Source organism: Diorhabda carinulata, chromosome 1 (assembly GCF_026250575.1).
Source record: "Diorhabda carinulata isolate Delta chromosome 1, icDioCari1.1, whole genome shotgun sequence".
NCBI lineage: Eukaryota > Metazoa > Arthropoda > Insecta > Coleoptera > Chrysomelidae > Diorhabda > Diorhabda carinulata.
In genome coordinates, this window is record NC_079460.1 from 5,628,470 (window position 1) to 5,656,199 (window position 27,730).

At 29.8% G+C, this 27,730-nt stretch overlaps 1 protein-coding gene across 4 annotated transcripts in view; it reads right to left on the minus strand.

Moving 5' to 3' along the window:
• Window positions 1-27,730, minus strand: part of LOC130892100 (small conductance calcium-activated potassium channel protein) — a 157,649-nt gene that overhangs the window by 26,191 nt on the left and 103,728 nt on the right. For 2 of the 4 annotated variants that reach the window (XM_057797346.1, XM_057797354.1), the window contains exons 5-6: window positions 13,451-13,558; window positions 1,752-1,879 (exon numbers count right to left, since the gene is read on the minus strand). In XM_057797346.1, coding sequence (XP_057653329.1) covers window positions 1,752-1,879; window positions 13,451-13,558 — 236 coding nt within the window. The remainder of the gene's footprint in view (window positions 1-1,751; window positions 1,880-13,450; window positions 13,559-27,730) is intronic. The other 2 variants (XM_057797356.1, XM_057797355.1) reach the window with 1 other exon arrangement.

Consider the following 27,730-nt stretch of genomic DNA (forward strand, 5'->3'; position numbering starts at 1 on the left):
ATTCCAGATGGTATTGTTTTATCGGACAAATATCCAGATTTATTCAACCGAAAGCGGGTTCTCTTACAACAAGACAATGCTAAATCATATACTGAGAAATGAGAAATCATATAATGCCAAATAAGATTGAAGACCTTGGTGATGTTGAACTCCGAAAACATCCAATCTTTATTCCGGATCTGGCACCGTCAGATTACTCAGATCTACGGCAAAAAAATGTACGATAGGAAAAAATTTTAACCTGAAGGGAATGCAATTTTTTTCATTTAACCCCAAAGAATGGTTTACCAAGATTTTTATTTAATAAACAAGGTTAATATTGGAAAACGATACTATTTACGGGACCCCTTCTATATTTAAGTGTATTTTTAATAATATAGTGAGGAACGCAAGAATCTTTTATCAATCCCCAATTCATTTTCTTAATATGATTACGGAATTAATAACTTCTGTAATTCCTTTCTTTTCTGCTGAAGGAAAGAGTACAATGATAACTGAGGCAAAAGAAATATTATTTGAATTGTACTGACTAGCATATGACGCCCTCTTTCAAATTCTAGATCCCATATTTATTCACATTGTTTTCTGACTCTTTTCGGATCATAGTTTATCCCCGTAAAAAGCAGGATTCGTTACTAATGATGACGTGATTTCACTATTAAGCTATCATCAGTTATAGGAGGTAGCACCCAGCGTGGACGGTAGGAACACAAACCAAAACGTCGTATTAATCAATAAATTGAACACATACTAATTCTTCCATAATTCTCAAACCATGGTTTAGTGAGTAAACGGGTAATGATGTATTGTGTTATTGTTTCTCAGAGCCGAAGGGCTCAACCAACAATGTATTCGTTCTGCGGTGGCATTATTATGTTCAAAGCTTTTGGCTCTATGACCTTGGTCTTCTTAAGTCCACGTCTATCAATATTGCATTATAGTGTATGAAGATCTGTTGGTCCTATTGAAAACTTGTTTCATCGATAACTCAGCTTCACCCAACCCATCAATCCGAACTCTAAGTCAAAGACACCTGGCGATTATAACGCACTTATTATTATTTTCACTAAAAAATGCTTCACTATAAAATCTACTACTTTTAATATCAAAATAACGCCGTAAATTCTCTAAATTAATAACTAATAATCACTAATCCACCTATGCTGCTACCACAAAAATCTAACAGGTAGACTGGAAAATTTAATAATTTTGTATTCGCGGCAAGAAGAGATAATATTGGACAAATTTTCGAAATCTTGCGGGTTTTCATATTTTTTGTCTGTCTGTATATTTTCTCAACTATATTAATTAAGGACTAAAGTTTGGTCAATAACAGCAATGGATGTTTATTTGGTACGAGTAAAATATAATATATATATATATATATATATATATATATAATTGGTTTACTTTGAATTTCGAAAGTAAAAGAATTATTTTCAATTTTTAAAATTCGGCTCCGTATTTTGGTATACTCAAAAACAAAATTAATACTGATTCTTTATTTTGTTAAACTACTGAATTACCTAGTCACAAATTTCGCATTAGTTGAGGAATTTGGCAGAATTGGTTATCTATAAGTAAATGATGTTTGTTTTATATTTGAGTTTGGTATCAGGTATCATTCACTAAACATCATGAAAACAGATAAAACATATATTTTGGCTTTAAATGTTTGAGACTTCGTTTATTGAATTAAAAGTGAATTATAATGAGCTCAACAAACTTATTATACCAAAATAAAATATAACCTTGGATAGTCCATATGTCCTGGCAGCGCCATTCCTTGATCGTCCTGTGCAGTTTTGCCCCCACCTGAGTCTCTGCTTGAATTTTTAACAGCCCCGGGTATCGAAAGAGTTGACACTGGTTTGCGCAACTGTGAACGAAACAATTTTGTTATTCATGCTTTGTGATATACAAAAATTTGTTGTCTGTATCTACAAGGCTGGTGTATAAATCTGTAAGCATGGATGTAAGGAAAAAATAATTACTTTTCTATTATCATAAATGAAAGAATAAAAAGTCAAGCTGTGATTTAAATTTTATTATGTGGTAATATTCTACACAAAATTTCAAATTCTAGCTCTACAAAGCCATTTTATAACTTCTAAGTAGAAGTAGGTGATAAGTAACTAAAAATACAAAAAAACACTTGTTCACTTTTAAATATAGATCAGAATAATATTTATGTAATTTTCTTGGAGAGGTTCGAAGTTGTGAAATATCAATTAGACTATTTCAAAGATTTTCTAACGACTAAGAGGGTACAAGATTACTCCAAATATTTCAAAAACGAATAGTGTTATATACGATTAGAGAAAAGCGTATTAGTTTTTGAGTATAGCATTCTACAGGTCTTCAAGCATCTTATTTTTACGATATATAATAGTTGTTACAGGGTAAAAATCTTGAAAATTGTCACCCACCATTAAAAGGGACTGATGATTTATTTTTTTGCAGGGTATAGGGACATATTAGACATCTGAATTTGTTAATTTGATGAATGTTTGAAAATCTATCATTTCAAAAAGCAAGTGTATAAATGAATTGAACAATATAAGGAGTTGACAAACATGCTTTCTCTATGTAGAATATATAAAATTTATGAGAAAATATTAATTTAATTATAGCAAACTGATTATTTCATGAATATATTCTATTAAGTATTTCCTTACTAAAGAAGAATTTCAAGTTTGTTGAATTTAATCATTTGGATTCCAATTTTTTAAGAATACTTTCAAAAACCTATGATATAATATAATTTATACGTATTATCATAATCATGGTGTTTTCCAAATACGTTTGTTTTCTACCATTTTTTTTTTATTTCTCTAGTTTACCCTGTAATATCTAACAGTAATCTGAGAACATGTTGACTCCTCATTTCTCTTGAATTTTGATATTTACTTGGTGCTAATTGTGAGCCCAAGACTAGCAGTGATTGTGTTCTCGATGGTAAGCATATTATTTTTATTTTATATTTTATTTTTTGTTTCAGCTTTTCATGAGGTGAAATTCCAAAGGAATAGGCAGATTGAGGCCTTGGAATCAACCAGTGTGAAGTAGACAGATTGAAACTACGGAATCGGATCACTTCTTACCAATGAACGAATAACCACATTAGCACGTATATAATATATATAAAATATAATATATATATATATACAGGGTGATTCATTAGGAATGTCCAATCTCTGAACTGTAGATTCTAGACCTCAAAATATGATGATTCTGCTCAACATGCCTTATGCAAATATTGCTAGTTTCCGAGTTCGAAGTTTAAATTCAAATTTTGATTTTCGCAATACTTTTTTATGTTTTCACAATTTTTTTTTGAAAATTGGCAATTTTACGTTTTTTGGCACGAGGAATCATAATTTGCACTCTAATTTAACATTGCTAATAGAAGGCGCTAGTTACTCCTGTTTGTGTTAATTTAATCAAAGTAAACTTTTTATGGGCTAAACTTACAACTGAAATAATAATATTTTAAAAAGCGTTAAATTCTACATTGAAAAGTTCCTCTCCTTTAATTCGTGTAACTCAATCGGTTATTGAGTTATTTGCTTCTAAACAGTTCAATAAATTTTTTCATTTTTTTTCATAAAAAAAATTCATTATTCTTCAAAGCAAATGCTCAAAATGCCCACCATTTACTTCAATACACTTTATGATCCGCTTTCGTAAAGATCTCGTAAATTTTCAAAGAGAAATCGACCGACATAAAAAATTATTGCGAAAATCAAAATTTAAATTTAAACTTTGAACACCCCTTATCTCGGAAACTAGCAATATTTGCATAAGGCATGTTGAGCAGAATCATCATATTTTGAGGTCTAGAAACTACAGTTCAGAGATTGGACATTCTTAATGAATCACCCTGTATAATATATAATATGTAATATAATAAATTTGGCGATTTTCAAAGAGATGTAAATAACTGTCGTCTTCTATAGATTATCAGCAATAAAGGACAGCACGACGATGCGGTACTTAAAAGCCTGAGGTACTTCTCTTATCGACTCTACCTTTCCCATTTCTTTGTTATGGGAGGACTGTGGAAATTGGATACAACTATTATGGTAAAATAAACACCTCTTGAAATGAAGGTAGATGTATTTTATCACTTTTTGAGAAAGTTTTCATGTTTTCATAAGTATATCTAGCTAAAAAGTTGAAAGAGAACTTGACAGTGAATTATGAAGCATACTATGGAATATATTGATGTTATATTGCGACATAATAATGAAAATTAACAAACTATGAATTATCTAGAAGCGAAGAATCTAAATGAAATTAAATTGATCTTGAATAATAACGACGGCTTTACAAAATACTTTACATATTGTTCAATTTAATTCACTTCTCTGAGGATATATCGTTCATGCTAAAAGTAATTGAGGATACTATATTTCAAATTCTATATTTTTCCTTAAGGTGACGTATATCAATTACTGATTTTAATTATGTTATTTACAAAAGAAAGACCATTACTGCGAACTAACATGTCAATATTATGAAACGGCGACCTAAATGTACAAAGTTTGTTCTCAGTTCTTTTTATACTCGTATCACCGTGAAAACATTTTTTCAACAAATATAATCAACATATTTATTTTTACCAATATTAGTTCGATTAGAGGATAAATTGAATAATAAAATATTTTATTAATAGACAGTCATAGAAAATATTTGTATTTCGTCAAATGTTAACTGTTTAAATAGGCTATTATGTTATTTTTATAAACACTCTATACGGAATATACATAAAGCAGAAATAAACTAATATTTCAATGGTAATTATGGATATGTATGCGCCAAACAGAATGGCAGAATGAAAAAGAAACAATAATAAAATACGATATACTAGCTTTCGAAACAGTAAGAAACGAGTACCAATCTCACGATGGAAAGGAACAAAACCAATGGAAACTAAGTATGCATTTGTATCTACTGCATAAAATGGAGGAATACGGCGAAGCTTCCATCTTTCCTAACAATATTGTTTCCACTCTTCGTAATAGCGATATTAAGTGGTACGTTTTTCAACTGGTCGTAAATAGTCTTTTGAATTTTCTACAGAAATCTGAAATGTCGACAAATGTTCCAATTTCGGGAAACGGAAAAGCTACAAGTAGTTAAATCATTAACAATTCTCTCAACCAGTTCACATTCATTCAATTGTCCTTCTGTACATTTGGCTTAAATATTCCACATGTCAAAATCATCTGTCCAACTTTAGATGTGAGGTGGAAGTGTTCAAATTTAATTTATCACTCATTATCCTAATAGTTAAACGAAGATCTTATCTCATAAGAGCAGTCACTCCATGTTTTCATTAATTTGAGCTTGAAACTCTAGAAGACTAAACATTTTGGATTCTAGGAAATAATGTTGCTTGATGATTCAATTCCGTATGTTACATACTTAACAAAAGACTGCAAAAACAGCGTATTATTCCAGAAATTATTCAATTACTAATTCCTTAGTAAAACTTCATGAAATTGCTTTACACAATAAACAATTCACATACTTATATTCTTAGATTTGGATTTGAAATGTGACTTTAAAAGTTCAGTTCAATTTACGAAATATAAAATGAAAAAAATGTATTTTATGTATATTATTTATATACTGATTTATAGTCTTACTAATTGGTCTAATTAATTATATATTATTATATATGTATAAATTAAATTATATATTGGAATTTTTTCTATATACAAATAAAATAATAATTTCAAAATATCAATTAAGTTAATGGATATTTCTATTCAAATATACTAAATTACATTAGAAAAGTGTATCATTCTACAAAAGCCGAATTGTACAAAAGTTGTTACTTATTGCCTTAACTTTCAGGCTGCCAAAATTGTAACCTATGGAGGTATTCGTTCATCTCATACACATGTGTAATGTGTGGACAAAAGAAGGTGTAGAAAGACCTCTTGATTAATCTATGCGTACCACCGATGGTCAAGATAACGTTTCAGGCAACTTGCGGATCATTTTGCTACTACCCGTCAGATTGTTTGGAGAGGAAGTAGACTTGTTACTATGCCTATACTACATCGTCACTTAAGGGCTTAGATCTCTTTTAATATCGTGCACGATTAGTGCTTCCTCTCACAGTGGACCACTGTAGTCAACGTCTGAACTAGGATGCCTAGTTTATTCCTTCTGGGTATAACACCTTCAGCGTCATTGAGTATAAATGTTGTGTCAATTCAAATTTGGGTATCAGATAACACAACTCTTGCGTTTTAATATAAAATAGTGTTTCTCCTTATATTATTGATGATTATATTGGGATTTAATATGGGAACTTGTATATATAAAGTTATTGGAGCTTTAAAAAACATTTCCAAACAGTGTGTAAAAATATTTAAAGTATAAGACAACTGATTAACTGAAATACTAGTGAAAAAAGTTTGTTATTTTAGACTAATTCTGATCACTATGTTGTTTGAAATTTTATATATTTAACTACATATTTTCCACAATTTAGAAAATTTCCATTAGAGGTGTTTCTAAATTATACGTGAATATTTTCATTTGCATGTGGAAACTGTTTCATTAGTGAAACTACATTGTATGTGCAAAGTTGTCGTACATAAAGAATTTAATATACGACGTTGTTCCAATTCTATATCAACAGATTTCAAATATAATGAAACTTGAATAAAGCTGATTTTTTCATATGTTTCAATAAAATTAGACGGAAATAATGACCTCTTCATAAATAATGCTCACGTTTCAATTGAAACATTCTCGTTTATCCAATCCCATAATTATTGATAAACTATAAATAAAAAAGTTTCGTTCTCTTGAAATGAAACAGAATTTGATTTATAAAAAAATATTTCAAAAATTCAAATTTTCTTTGAAATTCACTGACGACAAATAACTTAATAGTGATAATGAGGAATTTTTACAAATAAAGTATCGTATGTTTATCAATCTCTGAACTCTGATGCTATACGATAAAATATTGCTGCAATATTTCTTCCTATTTATAGATATTTCATGTTAATCGTTTAGTTAAGGTGCTGGCATGCAGGAAGAATTAAGATGTATGTAGAGTAATATATTAATATATTAATAATAATAACAATATATATATATATATATATATATATATATATATATATAGTTTTATAGGTGAATCTTGTAATCTTGAAGTTTCCACCTATTGGGTCAAGGACACCAAAGTAGACTAACTTTAATATATTTTCCGAGATTGAGATTTCGAATACTGGGACTGAAATGAAATTATGGTCAAGTACAATATAATTTTACTTACAATAATTAATCAAGATTTGTGGTGGCTTTAAGCAGTATGAATTCTTGTGAAAATTTGAAATTCATGGGATTCAAAATTCAATCTTCAAACTGACGTGTGATAGAAATATTGATTCTGGTTACTATAAAGAAACTCTATTAGAATTAAATACATTCATTTTTAACAATACATATTTCTCTTATAATAATAAAAATTACCAACAAATTTTTGGAACACCAATAGGGTCTTCAATATCCCCTATAAGGAGATTATGCAATGGATTATATTTTGGACTTTATATCTGTTTTACCCTTCAAATTATTCTTCATTAAAAAGGATTTCCCCTAGAAAAGGAGAATACAAAAAATCGTTACCTTTTCTTGATACTAAATTCATAAGAAACGAAGATAATAAAATTTTAAATGACTGGTATAGGAAACCAGTAAGTTCTGGAAAATATATCAATTATCATTCATATTACCCACGTAACACTAAAATTACTTTAATCAAACATGAAATATAGAGTGCTCAAAATTTCTGATCCAATATTTCATAAAAAGAATCCTAAAATACTTTTCAAACTTTCTCATGAAAACTCATATTCTCTATATCCTTTGAAACGAATTTCATATAACACATCTGACACTGATTTAAACATTGAATCATCATTTTCAAACGTGAATTCTAACAATTCTATTTCACATATTTATACACCTTTACCGTATATAAAATCAGTTACTCCTTACACAAGAATTCATACAACTTAAAGCCACCGCAAATCTTAATGAATTATATTGAGTAAAATTTTGTCGTTGTTATACATTTATACATATTTCTTATATTGTACTTGACCATAATTTCAGTCTCAGACGATGAATACATAAGTATTCGAAAACTCGGAAAATATATTAAAGTTAGTCCAGCTGGCAAAGACTTTGTTATTTTCATAGTGGGATTGTGGCGAAATTAAAAATGTATTCATTGCCAGGGACTGAAATTATGGTTAAGTACGATATAAACATATGTGAGGAAGTATAACCATAATGAAAAATTACTCACATTAATTATTTAAGAATTGCGGCCTTTTAAATTTCCTTGTTTCTTTCTAAAAACTTTAAATTCATCGATTTCAAAAATCAGTATTCAAATTGATGCTTGATAGAAATATTTCATTGTTTAGATTATGAATGAAATTTAATTTTTATAGGTTAGATTAGGCTAGGTTGCTATGAATTATGTGTAATATTGATTAGTTATTTAAAGAATGACATTAAATTTTTAAGCTGAATAATTATTGGTTTAATTATGAATGACATTATATTTTTTAGTTTAGGTCGTTATGAATGAAGTTGAATGTAATAGGTTAGGTAAAGTTAATTGATTGTCGATGGCAGTTTTTTTATTGATGCTTTGATCATTTTGGGCAATATATGTTGTTTCTAAAAATATGCGATTTCTGTAGTTTTTCTGTTGTCGAAACTTTGTCAGACTCATAATTCATATTATGTCCTTCATGATGGACATGTGTCGCTAATAAACCAAAGAATTCATCTACTACGTTAGGCAATTCATTTGTTGTTGTTTTATCTCTTATTTCGGTAAAAAGTATTTACCTTTTACTAACCAATTTACCTTACCTAACCTATGAAATCCAACTTCACTTATAACGAACCAATAAATATAACGACCTAACCTATTAAAATTAAATTTCATTTATCAAATAACCAATTGATATTCAACATCCTTCGTAACGAATAACCTAATCTAACCCTTAAAAATTTAATTTCATTCATAATCGAATCAATAAAAATTAGCAACGATTTCTATAAAAACCATAATCAATAACCTAATTGATTTTTCAAATCGATAAATTTAAGAAACAACGAAATTTAAAATGCTGCAATTCTTAACTAATTAATGAAAGTAATTTCTATTATTGTTATTCTTTTATACATATTTTTATATCGTTCCTGACCTTAAGTCCTAGACGATGAATACGTACGTATTCGAAAGCTCGGAAATATTTTAGACTTAGTACACTGGTGTTTAATCTTACCACAATCCCACTACGAAAAAGCTCTTAATCTAGCTGGCAATGAATTCGTTGCATAATATTGCATAATTATAATTCAACGTGAATTAATAATTGTAAACACAGATTTTTTCCTCATGCTTAAGTGCTGGTGCTCTACAAGGTTAAAATTATGGTTCTGTTTTCTTTAAATATCTACTACTATGCTATATGCAATAAATATTAACTTATTTATTATTAAATATTCCGTTGAAACTGGATAAGAAGACAATTCCTTTCACCAATTGCCATTTTCGAAATAACGATAACATAATTTGAAGCTGCTTGTTGAATCATATTGATTAATTAAGAAGATAATCCATGAGAACTAGGTCGGTTCATTTTATCAGATTTCCCACGTGCATATGAATTGAATTTTGTTTTTAGAAACTATAGAAGAAACGAAGATGCAGGTAGTTAAACAAAAGAACAAGTATACGAAGTGGTGGAAAAACTACGAAGGAAATTATTAAATAATCTATCAAATATAATGATATTTATTTTGTCGAATGCTTCACTATACATATAGTCACCGAAGTAGTACCGAAGAACTCTTAAATAGATTGTCGAAGTTCTTATAGTTGCTAATTGGGAGATTCTATCCATATGCGGAGTGTAAGCAACATCTGGTACTTATCGTTAGTTTATTTCTACTTAACACATTATCTACTATTCCACTGTATTAACAATTGCAATGTCTGACGCACGTTTCGAGACAAATTGTCGTCTTCACATTTTACGTTCGGTCTCGAAACGCACGTCAAACAGCGTAATTTTAAGTGCTGCTGTCATGGTGGTTAATAGTGTGTTCAGTATGAATATCACGAACGGTTCCAAAATTTCCAACTTAGTTACGTCAATTCGTCATTTAATTTCAAGTATACTTTATCATTTGCACACATCATTACAGAAAGTAATTAATACTACTATTTTAGTATTATACAATGAGTTCATAAAACAGTTATTCATCCAGCAGCGGTCTACTTCTTCGAACTATGATTATTAAGGAAAGAGGCTGCAAATAAACTGGAACTGTGAGAGAAGAAAATATTAAGAAAAATTTTTGAAGGAATTAAATCTGATAGTTGCCTCTGGAGAAATAATGGCCGTTTACGATCAATAATCAATTACTTAGGTATTAAGGGTCTAGCAAGTTGGATGGCTGGAACACGTCTCACAAATGAATAATTACTGAATACCAATAAACATATTGAGAGTGGGGAAAGGGGGAAAGAGATAAAAGGAGGACCAAGGAAAAAAGAAATGGATAGAAGAGGTGATGATAGATATAAGAAAGTTTGTTATAGAAAGATGGGAGGAAGAGATAGAGAGCAGGAACAAATTGATAAATATAGTATAGAAGATCGAGATAACAACATACATGAAACCTTGAGACCATGAGCCGACACGATACTGTTATATATGTATTATACGAGTGAGCATTTTTGTCGAAAAAGACCAGACTTTTGGAAAACTACTCATGGAATTTGCGATACAATAAGAGATCGTCAACGTGAAAGAGTTTCTAATCAAAATCCATACATAAAAGGAAATGAGAGTTAAACATGACTTCAGCATATTTAGTTGGATAATTCGTCGGAGTAATCGTTTTATGTTGAAAAGGGGTGGGGGTGAAATAATTTACATTACAGAAATACTAGTTTTCGATGGAATAGGTATATGAATTTGAATATCGCATTATGGAGCGATAAATGGTCGTCCAAAAAGGGACTCATGGTGCTAAAGCATATTTTTACTACGTTAGCAGCTTCATTCGAGATAATCTTTTCAGTGTGATTGGATACTACTTTTATTACATAAGCATTCATCTCACAAGATTTCTTTTTTGTTTGTAGTGTTACGATAGCATAAAAAATTGCTAAATATAATGTATAAGCTTCATCGACAAATATCATCATGTTTATGTCATTCCACACAGTTGAAAATCCGTTAAAAGTCTATTTTTGACACACTAGGTTCCTTTCCTTGTCGGCCGATGTTTTGAAGCTAATAATTTCATAAAATCGATATGATTAAAATGGCAATTATTCATACTAATGTAATGATGTAGCTAGTCTGTACAAGTAGTGATTTCTAAGTAGGGTCAAAATGTTTCGCTCACGTAATGCTAATTGAAATTATGAAGATAAAACCTAGACCAAGTTGATGGAGAAAATTTTATCATTAATAATGTTGTATGGAGTAAATAATTGTGTATTGAACTACATTTCTCCAGATTTATGATATATGAAAAAATTTAACAGAGTACCTATACGCTTGAATTTGCACATAATTATTAACATAACTTTTAATTCAAAGCTACATTAAAGCTTGGATTATATACCAATCTTATTCTTCTTATCCATTTCAGTAAAATATATTAGAATTAGAGGCTATTTTCAGAAAACATTACCTTAATTTTGTAATTTCTAGTGTTTCACTTAACCTCAAATGAATTCTCGATGGAATGTGAACATGCTGGAAGAAACGAAAAGAAAATTTATAATATAATTTCAGGCCGTAAGCAAATTCTTTTACGTGGCATTCGAGAATATTAAGCTTATGATATGTCGCATTTGTTGTTTATTGTAACCATGAGTGAAACTAATGTACTCAAGTATATGAGCTGTAACAATATTTACCCATTAACATAGATTGAAAATAAATAATGTGAACCTTATAGTAAAGTGAGGAATAAAGTACTTTCGTCCTGTATAGAAGTGGGATACACAGATTTCGTCGTATTATTACTAAAATCATAACCTTAATGTGAATTAATTAGGTGTAGTATTCCAAATTCCATATAATCCAATCAGTCTATGATAAATGTAAAATTCAGTAAAAACTTGATGTCTATGTCCAACTGAACTGAAATATGATGATTGCTGGAGAAGTGAATTATGCATAGTATGCTTAGCACTCATTGAAAATGATTTTGAAGATATGAACGAGGTGAGCGATTCGATTAAAAATTCCCTCTAATATTCTTCTTTTGTAAAATGTAATTAATGTAAGTGATCAATATTTACACCGAAAAGAGTTCCAGCAACGCCTTGTAGATGGAAGAAAGAATTTTCAATTTCTAAAGGACAATTAGTCGCTTAAAATTTTTTGTTTTATTTAACATCTTGACTATATGAATAAGGTTACTCTTTTTGATTTTACTAAATTGACTAAATTGGAACCCAAAATACACATTCTAGATGAAAACCTAAAACAACTTTATAGGGTTGATACAGATGACGCCGTCAAAATATCGATCCACTAATCTTAAATATCAGAAAAACTTATAGGTACCTGTCCACAGATCTCAAAAATATGTTCTAGAGAAAGAGTTCAATGATGAGGTTATTGTTACACGTAAAACCTTTGGAGCTAAACAGAAATCATTTTCTAAGGTACAACAAATTCAGAAAATCATTGTAAGGATCAACAAACATTATAGACGTTGAGTTGGTTGATGAGAGAATTTGAATTCTGGAAATAAGTGTTTCCACAAATTGGATTCAATATTTAATAATGACCCATGCTTAATGTTTCTAGACCCATTCATTAAAGACAACATATAACCCTATACTGTTTCGTATAATTTTCGTTTACCACTTGAATGATGATGGCATTAGCGTAGGGTAAAGTTGTTTTTTAAGGTAAACATCCCAATTTACAAAATCAAAGAGGATGTTTTGTTATTTTTAAGAAAAAGTGTTGAATCGTGAAACATTTTTTTGTTAAAAATAACAAAATACAGCTTGCAACTACACTAGAAACTATTTGTTTCTAATCGTCAAAAATTTTGATCAAATCTTTAATACACGAAGAAAGAATTATTTCCGGAATGTTCTTAAAGTACAATTAAGTTCTATTTGATTAATTAAGCCTAAACATGGAATTAAGTTATAATATAAGCATCTACTGTTTGATCAATATCCGAGGTCCTCAAAATCATGCTTCAACTTGAAATATAAATTTCTAGAAAATGAAATTATTCGATAAGCAAAGAAGTAATGAAGCAAGTATTTATGTGTTCGAGTAGTATTTGAGGTTAAGTGACAATCAAAAGCCTGGTAGTCTAAGAGACTCTAAATTTTTCCAACCGTTTTCACATAGGTCACAGTATCGCTGGTAACTTCTGTTAGAGCGCGCTTGAGTCGTGTTCGGCGCGCCTGCGCCATAGTTTGTGTAGAACACAGCAAGCCAGAGCCCTACATAGATATACATAAATTTCATCATCAGAAAGTAAAAATATCTCTTAAAACGTGTATGATGATGAAATGAAGGTTGTTATTAAAAACATTTTTCAGTTAAATGTTCATTGAAAAACTAAATATTCAAAAGAAAGTGTCACAAATAAATGAACAATATTTTTAATACATATTATATAAATTTCGTAGTTTTAAGATAACGTGAAATATTTTAAAGTACCAACGAATATTTTGTAATCCATATTATGTTTAGCATATGAAATTCATAATTTTTAACAGTAAATCTTTACAATTAGATGTATAATTAATTGAAAGACTGATAAAAACAATCTGCCGCAATTATTAGACAACTGACTGAAATTTACCATAGTACATATCACTACTTTTAAATGATAAATCTTAGTGTTGGTTTGTAGCATTAGAAAAAAATATTTTCACGATTAAGCAACAATTGAAATTGCATAAATAAAATATAGATTTAAGAGACCGGTGTGTGTAAATACATAACTTGAGTAGTAGATTTTTAATTTATATGGGATGTTAAAAAATTCATCAGTTCGGAAATATATCGTATGTGGAAATCCCGATGGTAAAACTGCAAGAACAAATGTAAAATTTTCAAAATTCTTCGGAAATAATTTAAAATTTTATCAGATATAAGTATTAGTCTTTGACTAGGTCATATGTTTCAACAACACGAAAAAACAGTGTGGTTTTTGCGATATCAAATTGATTCAATAGTTAACTGTCCCAAGTATTCTGAAGGCTGCTTCAAATGGAAAATGATTTCTCATTTGAGCGGAACTATTAACAAAATATATGTTTAATAATGTTATGGTATTCTTAGAATCAATAAATTTTATTGATAAAATTTTTGCCCATTATTTAACACAGCTGAAAAACGTAGTCTTGTTTTTCTTTCAACATTAATCATCATTTTTCAATAATTGGGCTAGTGATATAAGTTTTAATGTTTAGGATTTTTGAAAATGTATATTTTAGTATGTGTTGGAAATTTTGATGAGAATACCAAATAATAGGATTATTGAAAATTTATATGTAAATTTGACATCAATGAAAGTCAAATTTTTCTAGAAGTGACTAAGTAGAGGAGAGAGAGGTGACGTTACGTATACTAAGTATTATTATAAACCCTTGACATTTTGAATATTATTTATTACATCTGGAATTTTTTAGGGTAAGTCGAGGCATCGTATAAAATACTCTATTGTTATTCAATGCAAAGTGAACGTAGAAAAATCAATTTAAAGTTTAATTTGAATGTTTAATGAAATAATTTTTCTCATTAGAATAAATTTCTATTGTGATTTTTTCTTATTTTGATGTTCATGATGTAGGTAATCTATTGTTTAGCATAAATACGCAAATTGTCAGGGTCAATATCATATCTTGATAAAGACCGAAGTAAGTCGAAAAGTCAATTTTTATCAATCTTTCAAAAATTAAAAAAAACTAATTTTTAAACAGAAGTGACCTAAAATCAAGAACATTTATAAGCATTAACTTAATTTTATATACAAGTGTGCTACTCCCATAGTGGCTAAGGAGGAAATACATCATTTTAATGAATATATGTTCAGTAGATATTATGTGTAATTTACTTGATAGGAGAATATTTGATTTTTACCAATTTGTAGTAAGCAGAAAAAAGCTATCTGAAATATATATGAAAAGATATTAATTGAAATTTTAAACTAATTTGTGATAATAAATGTACAATCTATTAATGGAGTGTTTCAGATTTTACCTCGACACAACAATTAGAACAAATGAAAACATTGAAAAGTCTTTACAACCAACCAAAGTCCGCCACATTCTTGTTAATCTTTCAGTTTTTTCAAGGAAACTGTAACGATATATGCCCGTATTTTATTTAATATTTATAAAAGGAAAACGAATTGTGCTGATAGTGAACGGACATAGGCGTGCATTTAAAAATGTCGTCACTTATTAGGTTTCTTCTTTCAGATAATCTGCAAACAGTTATTTACAGTTATAAAACAGTTATTTAATGCGTATGAGTTATTCTGCCAGTTTTGTGATCTCTTGAGTTGAATGAAATATCAGCGGCATATCCAGGTTTCATTTTCTCTCAACAGTTTATCAAAGCTTTGTCATTCGTGATTTTCACACAACTTGTTTTGCTTTCATTTCATTAGATTTTAAAATGTCACCTAGACTGAAAAGATGTTCATTTACTTAATAGGGTTAATTTTAAGATATTTCATAAATTTCTATCCATCTAATTTGGGTAATATTTCTACAAAAAATGTTTGGATTCCCGACATAACTCTTTCTTCCACGACATTATTGAAATAAAATTCCAAGACAGTGAAATCGGATATTTCAGATCCTTCGGATAAATTAAAATGACTCATTTCACTTTCTCTAAAATGTGTTTATATAACGATTTTTATTTCGAAAATAATAGAAAAAATTAATGAAATTAAAATGAAAATTAACAATAAAAAATCGCACTTTTAACAAGCTGCAAAATATTATCATTAAAAATTATGTGGACTGTATCTGAATTGTTTGTGACTCTTGTGAGAATGAACCTATTATTTTGCACCTGAAAACTGCAAATAATAAAGGATATAAAATGTCCACGGCGATTTAAATGATAATATCTTGAAAGTAATCGATTAGGCATATCATGATTAAAAGTACAAATTTCAATAACAACCTTTCTTAATGTTACGTAAGTTGTAAAAGTATTAACTGAACAGTTATCTCTCTTAGAAGAAATGAGAAAATATTTGCAAAATGTTATAGATTAATGAATGACTAAAATTACTCGGTGAATTTCCTCATACAATGTTTCATTTTGTAACATTTATACTCATTCTATTCAAATATCACAGTAATCGCAATATTTTTCGTGTTGAGAATAATTGTACTTGTAAAAGTAACAAGTCGAAGACAAATTGTCGTAGAAATGTATAATGCATATATTTTAAGTTACGATGATTCCACATTTGATATCTGCAATAAAACATGACATACCATTTTTGTGATGTTACTAGCAGAAAGTTTGATTGTATCAATAAAATAAAAAATTACTAGTGATTCCATTTTTAACAAATTACTACATATTATTACATATTTCCTAGATACAATTCCATTTTTTAATATCAAATATATACTGTTCGGATCTAAACATTTAGTTTTGTAGTATTTCAGTATGGTACTGTTCGGAATTATGATGATTAACGTTTCCACGGTATAAAGTTTGCAGAATTATGGATCAAAGATTGACTTGAAGAAAATACGAAGTACACTATATTATATATTCTTTAATAAATGTACCTTTCTATTATTTTTTGTTGAGAACCAGCCTAGAAATCTTTCTCGAACTGCTGCAACTTTTAAGTAATAATTATATTGGGAGCTCCAACATTATTCACTCGAAGTCTAGTATCATTTATCACAGATCTTCTTGCTACACGAAATTTCAAGTAATAGGTAAAACTAGTATTTTTAGCGGATAATTTATTGATACAATAATGTGTTGATAAAAAACGAAATTTCTCATAACATCATAAAACAGTAAATCTAGCAACACGGCAAATATCAAATTCTGTGTTAACAATTAGAAGGCTTAACCTTTTTTTTTATTCCATATTAGACTTTTGATTCTGACCATGGCTCATCTATATGATACAATTCTCTTGAATTTTTAATATTTTAAATTGCATATATGTTTGAGCAGTAATTTTAGTCACATTGAAATTTAAAGAGACAAGTATTGAATATATGTTGTGGTATATAGTATGGTAGGAAAATAGATAGACGTTAATGAAAGAATTCTAGCTTTGACAGAAAGCCTAGAGCTAAATTACAGTCGTGCCACTTAATAAGCATAGTCAGAAACTGCCAAGGCTGGAGAAAAGAGAGAAATAAAATAAAAACATCAAAATAATTTTACTCTTGATTATTACTATTGAAGTAATAATGCCGAAATTTATTAGGTTTTCTGTCAAAGCGACAGCAAATCCACTAGTTTTTTTATTACATACCTATCGAAAATATACAGATTTTTACGGATGGACGGTCATATGGAAGATTGATTTTTAAAATTTCAAATTTTCATTCATTAAATTTGGTAAAACAAATTTTTAAAAAAATTGTTGCAGCTCAGAAAATTTTTATATTCCAAATACTTTGTTTTAATTTTCAAATCAAATGTATTATAAAACTGACTACATGCTTCACAGTTATTTGGAGGTTATAAACCTAATGATTGTAGTTAGGACTTTTGTTGTTTTATGCCAAAAATTAATAACATTTGAGTAATTAATGTGTAAGTCGACCAGAATTCTACGAAATTAATGGTTTTTCGTGATGAAATGACATTATCGCAATTTTTCATTAAGCTTGTCTATCAGAATTGTTCTGACATGAAGATATACGATTATAAAACCAAGTGCCAAAAGAACCAAGTCATGGAAGCATTAATGTTATTCATAGTTTCTTGGGCAACAATAAAAATGATAATTTCCCAATACGCCTTCGAGAATAAAGTGAAATTGCATGGAAATTATAACTTGGGGTCCAATTTTTCGATTCTCGTCTAGTTGTGGAACTGCCACTGATCGAGGACGTTGTGTCACGGTACTTTTCTGAAGTAACAAAAACATCAAGGCTGTTGAAATATAGGAAACTCACAAGGGATGAGGTAAAATACAACCTTTAAAAAACCATGAAAATACACGATGTCCTTTAGTTGCTATGTTTTCCACAATTTTGAACTCTTGGAAGAATGTAATTAATAGAAATTGAAATGATGTTTCAATATCGTTAGCTGGTTCTGCCTTAATTTGTTCCTTATAAAATACACAATTATAATCACTATTTTGTTCTGTTTCCAGTATTTTATAAATAAATGAAGGTATTCTTTAAATTATTTTTGTTCCAAATAGAAACTTAGTGTTGGTCAGCAGTTTATATATCTGGAACCGCTTGAGTAGCGTTGGTTAATCAATACACATAGCCGTATGTATTTTCAGCGTAATAAATAATCTCCCATGTTACCTAATGTAATTAGTTTTAATATGCTGTGTATAATACCTAAATTATTGAAACTATTATTCGATGCCATACCAGCATATAATTAATTTTCATGTTTGTTTTCGATTTAATAACTTCTATTGTATAGTATGACCAGTTCAATTCATAATTTGAAAATCCAACGTTCTTGACTTAATCAAATCATTCATTTTCGTCAGGGCCTCCGCTCTTACCATATAATAATCAGAAAAATGAATTTTCAATAGCTGAGCAGTTCAATTATATGTGTGAATGAAGTTTTGATAATAATCTATAACATACCCTATGGAAAATTCGTAATAATATGGTCAGTCATCAAAAGTGTTACACACAAAACGAATATTGTAATGAGCTAATTTTTCTTTTACTGTCGTATATCACATGCACTCTAAAAAAACCTGATAATGTGTTTGACGTTATAATTTTTATCTTCATGGATCAACTACATCAGAGTCTGTGGAGGATGCTGCAGCTTGATCAATAAGAAATTGTGGATGCTCATTTAGATTAGGCTGTGAAATGGTCTCACTCTGCTATGGTTGTTTTGCGCAATAAACAGTCCAAATAATCTCTAATTGGGATGGTGTGAAAAGAGACCAAAGGCTTGAATGTGGCGTTATAGTGTACGCATAGTACAAAATCTGTCCTCCTTCCCAAACTATCGATAAATCACTGTTCTGTACATATAACGTTTTCTTATAGTCTATTCTAAATATATTCATGATTGCTAACAAGTAAAGGTCATTCTATCACACAAATATAAATAAAATGTTTCTTAGGTACGTGTAAAGTTATGTTAAGTGACTCCTTTTAAATGATTCGCATTAATCCACGTATAAAGTGAGTAGTTAGCTAGCTAAGGGTATGAAAATGATGTTTTTGTAGTAAGAAGTAGGATATATAAAGTTTTCCCTCTTCACGCACTAGTATTTTTCACTTTCTACATATTACGTGTTATGTGAAATATGGTGCTTTCAAATTCTTCATATACTTAGGCTTTCGAGTTGGATAGAATTTGAATATATGCCATCCATATACATGCCAGAGTTTTTATTTTGGTTAGCGTATATTTTTCTCAATCAAAATATTTTATAGCACATAATATATACTAATGCGATTTGATACATTTTAATTCATTTTTCATATAATTCAAATAATACTTAAGTAGCATAACATACTTCTCACATTCTAATGACTTCTCCGTAGATATACGATTTCTAAACATCCGATCTCAAAATCTCTTGACGTAATTCTCGAAATGGAAAAATGAAAAGTGATTTCAACACTTAAAAAACCAAAGTCATCGTTTTAAGCAGTATCAAATCCTTGGGTGTAAGACTTCTGTGACGGCATTTTCGCTCAATGCTTTTGGGATAACATCTTGAGATCCATATAGAAGATGATTATTTAGGAGTGCAATTAACTCACAGTCTCTACCCTCTACACTTGCTGCATCCTATCCATTAATCTTCTCAAGAGGTTCTTGTCTTGCTAGCAGTCAATCCTCAGGTACTACCAATCATAGTGCCGTTTTGGTCACATTAAAATCGTTTATGTCAATACAGATATAACTCCGATTTCCAAGTCACTTAAATGACCCACACAATGACCCAAGCCCAATTAGCATCATCGAATCAAGAAATTACCTTGCTCAAATACCCTCCTCATCTCTTTAGTTATTACTAAACGGTCCTTTTCCACAAAACTGAAGAAAAAACGAAGAACTCCAAGAAAATTTTCTATCCTTTAGTTCCAACAATTCCTCTGTAGTTATTAGGTGAATCCAATTCACGTATCCCATCATGCTCCTAGTCGGTGTGACAGTTTTTTGGGGTTTTCTCTTGCCTTGTCCATCAGACAAATAGCCAATGATTTTAGAAATAATACAGCCGCAGCTGTACCCTCCCTTACGCCTAGACAATATCCCAAAAGCTGTTTAATTTCATTCATTTTGTTTTGTTGTAATTTCAAACCTAATTTCACGCCCGGTAGATAGCAGATGTATGCATTGAGCGGGCGTACCACTTGAATTAGTAAACTAAAATTACCGAAGTGTTCTAGTTGTTTAGTTTTAGTGTGATTAAAAATGTGAACGTTTCGTGATTAATTTGGATTGTTGGGAAGACCACACTCATTCTTTTGAACTATTTTAATAACTTCTGCTCTTACATCGTCTACCTAGCTAGTTTATAGTGTTTATGAGATTTTTGTATCTATTTTTTGTAAAAATATTGTTTCCTATTCCTATTTCCTATTTTGGAGTAGATTATTTTCTACAAAATAAATTTATAAATTTTAATCTTAAGATAAAATGAGCTGACAGCCTAAAAATAAGGTTTTATATAATGCAACACTTTTACCGAGGAAAAAAAAAGTTATTTGGGAGAAAAATTCTACAATGAATTGTTATTCATTTCTGTAATTTCAAATTAGAAAACTACAGTACAATGCAGCCTCGTTGAGTAGTATAAAATATATTCAACTGTAGACAACTGGGGAAGATTTGCTAGTGGCGTGCGATAGAAATAACAAATAATATCGAAACCACTGTCAAAAACTTCTTTCAATATTGATTTCGAGCTTTATGATATTTTGCAAGTGAGAATTGGACCTTGTTATATACCCTGAGATCGCAGTGTAACGTTACAATATACAATCTAAGTGAATACTCGTTGACTGAATGTGAAATCGAGGTTTTTAAATTATCTGTACTCAAAGATGGTGAGGGCGATAGAGATATCCATATTCAAACGTAGGTACTATAATTTTTAAAATTATCCCATGCTCCTACTCACATGTATGTGAAGCTTTGAATGTTGTTGTGGTAATGATATTCATCTGTTTCCAATGTTAATTCGGATGAGAGTTTTGATTCACAACGAGGTACTACCAATACCAGCTTGCTTATATAATTAATCTGATTGATAGTATCAGTAGTATTGAATGTGATATTGATGTTCTGGTTTGTATATTTGTACAAATAAATTTTATTGACAGATCTAGGAAATTCAATTAGACTGGTAGCTATTATAAAATTTGTATCTATAGATTCTTCGCATTAATTGCAGTGAATAGGGAAGTTATTACTGATACACACTTCAGTACATACATATAGTATTTGGAACCATTATACAAGACGCACTTTAAATGAAAGAGAATATTCATTACTGCATGAACGTGCGATTAGAAATTCTCTAAACCTCTAAATTAATGCTCCTATATTTTCAAATGAAATTGTATGTATTGAATGAGCTTTTTCCATTTACTGATTTTTAACTGGTAGCACAGCACTGGATCACCGATACACATACAGGGGATAGGCATTGACTAATTATTTTATCATGATAAATCAATAATATACGTGTTAGAGCACTTAGACAAAGTAAATTTTCCATAATTTAGTCAAGCCAACCAAATTAATTCTTTGGAGTTATACAGCTTGATAGATAAAAACGGTTAAAATCTTAGTCTTAGAACTATCCGTACACATTTCTCATCTGGACAATAAAGAGTGTCTGGAGAGAAAAACAACCTAATTACCAAAAAACTAGTGGATATGGCATTGAATACCTGTATCCAACTTTACAGACCAATCATTCTCATTAAATGTACTCAAAACTGGACTGTATACATATCATAAAACATACAAAAAAGCCGAAAGTGTATTATATACTCGTATATTATTCTTGATAGTCAAAAAGATCACCTATTTCACATTGTGATAACTGTAAACAGCAATTATCAATCGTTTCTACAAAAATGGTTTAGATCAAAATTATCGAACGTATCTAAAATATGCTGGACATAGTGTATTGATGATTTTCAAAAAATCTAGGTACCTTTATCCAATAATATCTAGTATATATTTGAAAAAGAATTTGTTTCTAATATTGTTAGGAATTTGAAATGAGACAATCACGCCATGTGCCCTCGCACAAATACTTGATACAAGTACACGTTTCTCCGAACATATACCTTATTAAAAGAACAACCCTTCCTCCCCTGTCTGACTAATACCTGACCCAGAAAATTTCAAGATACTTTCTTTTGAGGAATTTCTAGTCTAATTTCTATTATAACCTTCTTATATACCTGGTACACATTTTATGAAAAACGAACACAATAACACGGACCCAGGCGAGACGTTTTGATACGGGACATCGCAGCGAGCAGTTCACGAACTCCCTAGATCTCTGCTGAGTCTCACAGCTCCTAGAGGTTCGGCACGCGCGACTTAGTTGAGTTTTACGTTTTGTATTTATTTTTTTGTATATTGCTTTGCTGATGTATATATAGTAAGTTTAAGTAGTTATAAAATTTTGTTTATTGTGTTACATCTTCACCATCCTCGACCCTAAAACTAGCGCCCATACATTCATGAATTGGTTTTCAAATATATAATGTAGTTAAGAAGATCTCACCATAATTCAGAGTACTAGAATGATTCCCCTTCATGTACCTCACTGAACCGAAATATTTACGTATAAAATTATGTTTAATAATCAAATTACATTTTTACAAAAAAGTCATTGAGACGTTTAAGGATTTCTCAATGCTAACTCATTTTAATATGAATGTTTCGAGGTTATTCAGATGTGACATTGGTACAAAAGGTTATATTGAATAGCCTCCCTCTCCGCCCGATTTGAATTCTAAATCATATTATATGGGAAACTTAAAGACTTTGCTGGGGCGCTGAACAACGGCTTAACGATGAATCTCTATCAGAGATTCATGAAAAGTGATGGAATCTCTTAACAACATATTTGGAATGTTTCTATTATATATTTCTATATAAATTTTTCCTAGTTTTGAATAGCTGGTATAATCCATTTTTTTCATACTTATGCATGGCTGAACTTCTATTCTAGTCCGTATAGAATAGTTTCAATCTACCATGCTACTGCGACTGAAATGATAAGAATTACACGAACGGAATTAATTGAAAAAGTAATCAGTGCAAAGATTTGAAAATAGTGACTGAATCTGAAATAAAAATCAAACGAAAAAAGGAAAAAATCCTTAAAATATCTGTTAAATTCATGAACTGCGCGATAAAAGTAATAACGCTTCTTGTTTATGTCTGCTTTGTTCATGATAGTAACGTTTTATACATATTTCAGGTAAACTCACAAAAGAAACATAAAAATTTACTGTTTTACACTGATCATCTCATAATAGGCAGTAACGTAAAATTCAACCATCAAACGAATAATAACTAGAACTTCATCGTGATCCATAAAAATGTATCATATATTTTCGACAGGGATCATGTTTTCTATATAGGAACACTTAGTCGTTAAATATTGTTCAAATTTCAGTCAATACTATAAATCTGTTCAAGTATGACCTGAAATTCAACCGAAAACATATAGAATGTTACGTAAGAACCTTCATTTAGATATTTTACAAATATAAAATAATTCTATTATTAATACATTGTATTATATACTATATAAAGAAAATTTCGATGAAACATATCCCGTATGTTACAAAATGTTTGTGGTTTTGCTTTGATTGATAACGATACTTTAATTATACAGGTAACCTATTAGCGAAAATTCTGATATTCATGTAGAATAGCCTGAATTATTTTTAGGGATTTATGATATACTGGTAGTAAACAAAGAAATATTGTGGAAATAATATATCATTTTATTTACATCTGCTCAAAATAGGGATGTATACCTCATACAAAGTAAAGACAAATTTCCTCACAAGCAAAAACATTCCAAATACGAATAAACCTCATTCTTTAATTGGAATCCTTTTATGGGAAGAAATTTATCTTTGACTTGAACCCTAACAGACTATGTGAATGTGAGTCATACTTGAAATAAAAGAAGGCACAAGCCACCCCACAACGACCATTATGAAACTCTATACATAGACTATTAATATTACGAGAAATCGATTTATCATCTCTATTTTATGCGAAATAATTTACCTCCGGAGGTACCGGAAGTGGCCATTATCTCAGAAAGGTTAACAGATATTGAACCATGGATAACTTTGTTTGGCGGATCTCATCGAGATCTATCTGTGTGTGAAAAGTCATGATAATTGACGCAAGCGCAGAAGAGTTTATGTGAAAAAAGTATGCAAAGCATTATTTTCACGAAAAATTGATAAATAAAATTAAAATTTAGTTAAGTTTTGTAAGGTTAGGTTAGGTTTTTTGATAGCATACTTTTTTCACAGAAACTCATCTGCGCATGTGTCAATCATCCTAACTTTTCACATACAGATAGATCTTAATGACATCTATCGAACAAATTTATCGATGGTTCGAAATCTGAGATAACAGCTACTTTCGCTATCTCCGGAAGTAAATGTTTGCGCATAAAATAGATATGATAAATCGATTTCTCGTATCATCCCTAGTCTATGTATAGAGTTTCATGATGATCGTCGTGGGGTGGCTTATCATACTCTTACCTAAAATAATATTCTTATTCCCACGAAAACCTTACAAGTAAGATTAAACATCGAATATGAACTACAAATCTACTCAAAACTACGCAAATGTACTCGTAAACTTCAGAGCCTTCATTTTCGCTTTAGTTTAGAGTCCTCCTAAATGTTTGCAATCTCAACGATAAAACTTTGCGATATAGATATCCCTCTCCGAATATAGTTACCCCTCTAAATAAAATGGAACATTACCAACTCTATCCAAATAGGATTTTGTCTTTGGATTTCATCAAATCCAGATGGCCCGAAATAATTTAGAAACCTTACCAAACATAAATACAATACATTAAGAAAGATGAATTAATATTCTGAAGATATCAAAATTAAGACAAACAGCAGGTGTGATATCCGAAGTCTCATGAATTTGGAAAATTCCAACAATCATTTTTCAAAGAAATATCATCTAAATTTAGTTTATTAAAACTAAATATATTCACAAACCAATTGACAACTTGTAAATAATGATAAGGCTGTGAAGATTTTTCAAAACAGGACTGCCCCTTTTAAGCTGTGTATGGTGGAGAGGTAAAAATATTATCATAGAACGTCTCCCCTCAAAATCAAAGTCGACCTATTCCACTATTTTTTTTAGTTAGATATAACTTCCGCAGCTCTTTAGCGTAGATTCTTTTAGTTGGACACCGTATATGAATAAACAATCACGAAAGCTTGAATTATAACGTGATAGGATCCATTTAATTGTATTCCTAAGTATTTTTGTGGCTTTGAAAAACAAAGGAGTTTCAAATAAATATCAGGTGTGTTTGGGATTGATAAAATTTACGTGACCATATGAATTTCAGAAAAATACCGATGCCGTTTCGTAACTATCAAACCAACCGCACGGTTGAAAGTAAAATATGATTACCACGTGATTTTATTTTTTAAATTTACTTTATATAATATGATTGCTCGACCCTATTTTTTTATAAACGAGATCAATATTCAGCGGATTTGGTGGTTGTTGGGTTCGTTTTCACATTCCAATCAGATTGTATCTAAAGTTCGTTCCAAAAATTTCGTTTAGAGTCACACTGGCAAACTAATAATAATCTCGGAAAGCTGTACATTGCAAATAAGGGTCATACCTAATACATAAATTTATTTAGTCTTTCTGTAGTATCTATAATAAAATGAGTATATCACATGTAAAATTAAATATTCTAGTTAATTATTGTATAATGGATTGGATGAGAATTTAAATATAGAATTGTCAAATTGAAAATTTGATTTGAACAATTGCATAGTGGCTTCCTATTTATAAAAATATTGTGTAATTACTTCGGTTTCACTGCCATTTTAGGTTGAATATCATTTAATTACATATTTAAATGATTTTTTTCCAGTTTAAAAATTTGAAATATTAACTATTGTTTCTCTTTTGATATAAGTGAAATATTTAAATAACTTACTCTAGATTATATACTGTAATGATATAATAAAAAATTTTAATAACAACTTTTTGAGATACTCGAATTATCGTTTTGAATTAACAATGTGTACGTATGTAAAGATTATATAATTACTTAAATGTACTATTTTTTGGAATTGCCAACTACCTTAGGTGTTTATTTCAAATAAATACCTCGAAATTTATTTGAATCAAGACAAAATGTATTAGAATGAACTACAAACAAGACTTAAAGTGTATTTGTAAGTAAATCATATTTTCGTCTTAGAGTTAGGTGGAAAATAAGTTAAGCTGACCGCACCGTGTAAATTCCACATATATACAGAGAGTTTCTTATAAGTAATGTCTGTTTTCATGTGTGAAAATTCCTACGTGTCAACTTAAACATGTCGCAAGTTGTTAAGACTAGTGTATAATTCTATGAAGAGTACCATTGTTTTACTTCCTTTTAGTAATTCTCTCTTTGTTTATTGACGACACAGTACGTTCTTATAAAAAATAGTATGAAGTGCTATAAATGTGAAATTGTTAAGCTATTATTGGAAACAAAAGTTCAGAGTAGTCATGACAGAAAGAAAAATATGTGAAATCAAGGGGAAACAGAGCGAACGCACAGTGTTGGTCAATCATTTTAATAGTGGGATTGACGCTTAAGATGGTTCGCACTCAGGTCGTCCACCTGAGATAATGATGTTACAAGGGAATCAGAAGAAAACCAACCTATTTCCAGCATTTGCTGATTATTTGATTTCCTTGTACTTTCTAAAGATACCATACATCGCCATTTAAAATTATTAGGTAAAATTTTTAAAAGTTGTTACTCGCGATGAAAATGGATAACATATTTATCGAAACGATCTCAACATGAAGAATCTCTGGTTATACAAAAGACAATCACCAGAGCCCGTCGCACAGAGAAGTCAATTTAAAAGGAAAGTATTGTTGTGTGTCTGGTGAAATTATGAAGATTTATATCAAATTTGTTCAGCTTGAAGAAGGAAAATTGCTAATAAACTTTGCTACCTTTGAAAAGGTAAGAATAATAATAAATGTTGCAACTAAAGAGTGCATAGGAAAAAACAGAGTTTTTTATTGCAAAAGTGGCATTATTTTTTGAGTTATTGACTGAATAATGTTGTACTTTGTGTGCCAGCTGTCCTCGTACATGTTAATTATTCAGCGTCCCTGGTACCACAATACAGCCAAATTACGATGTA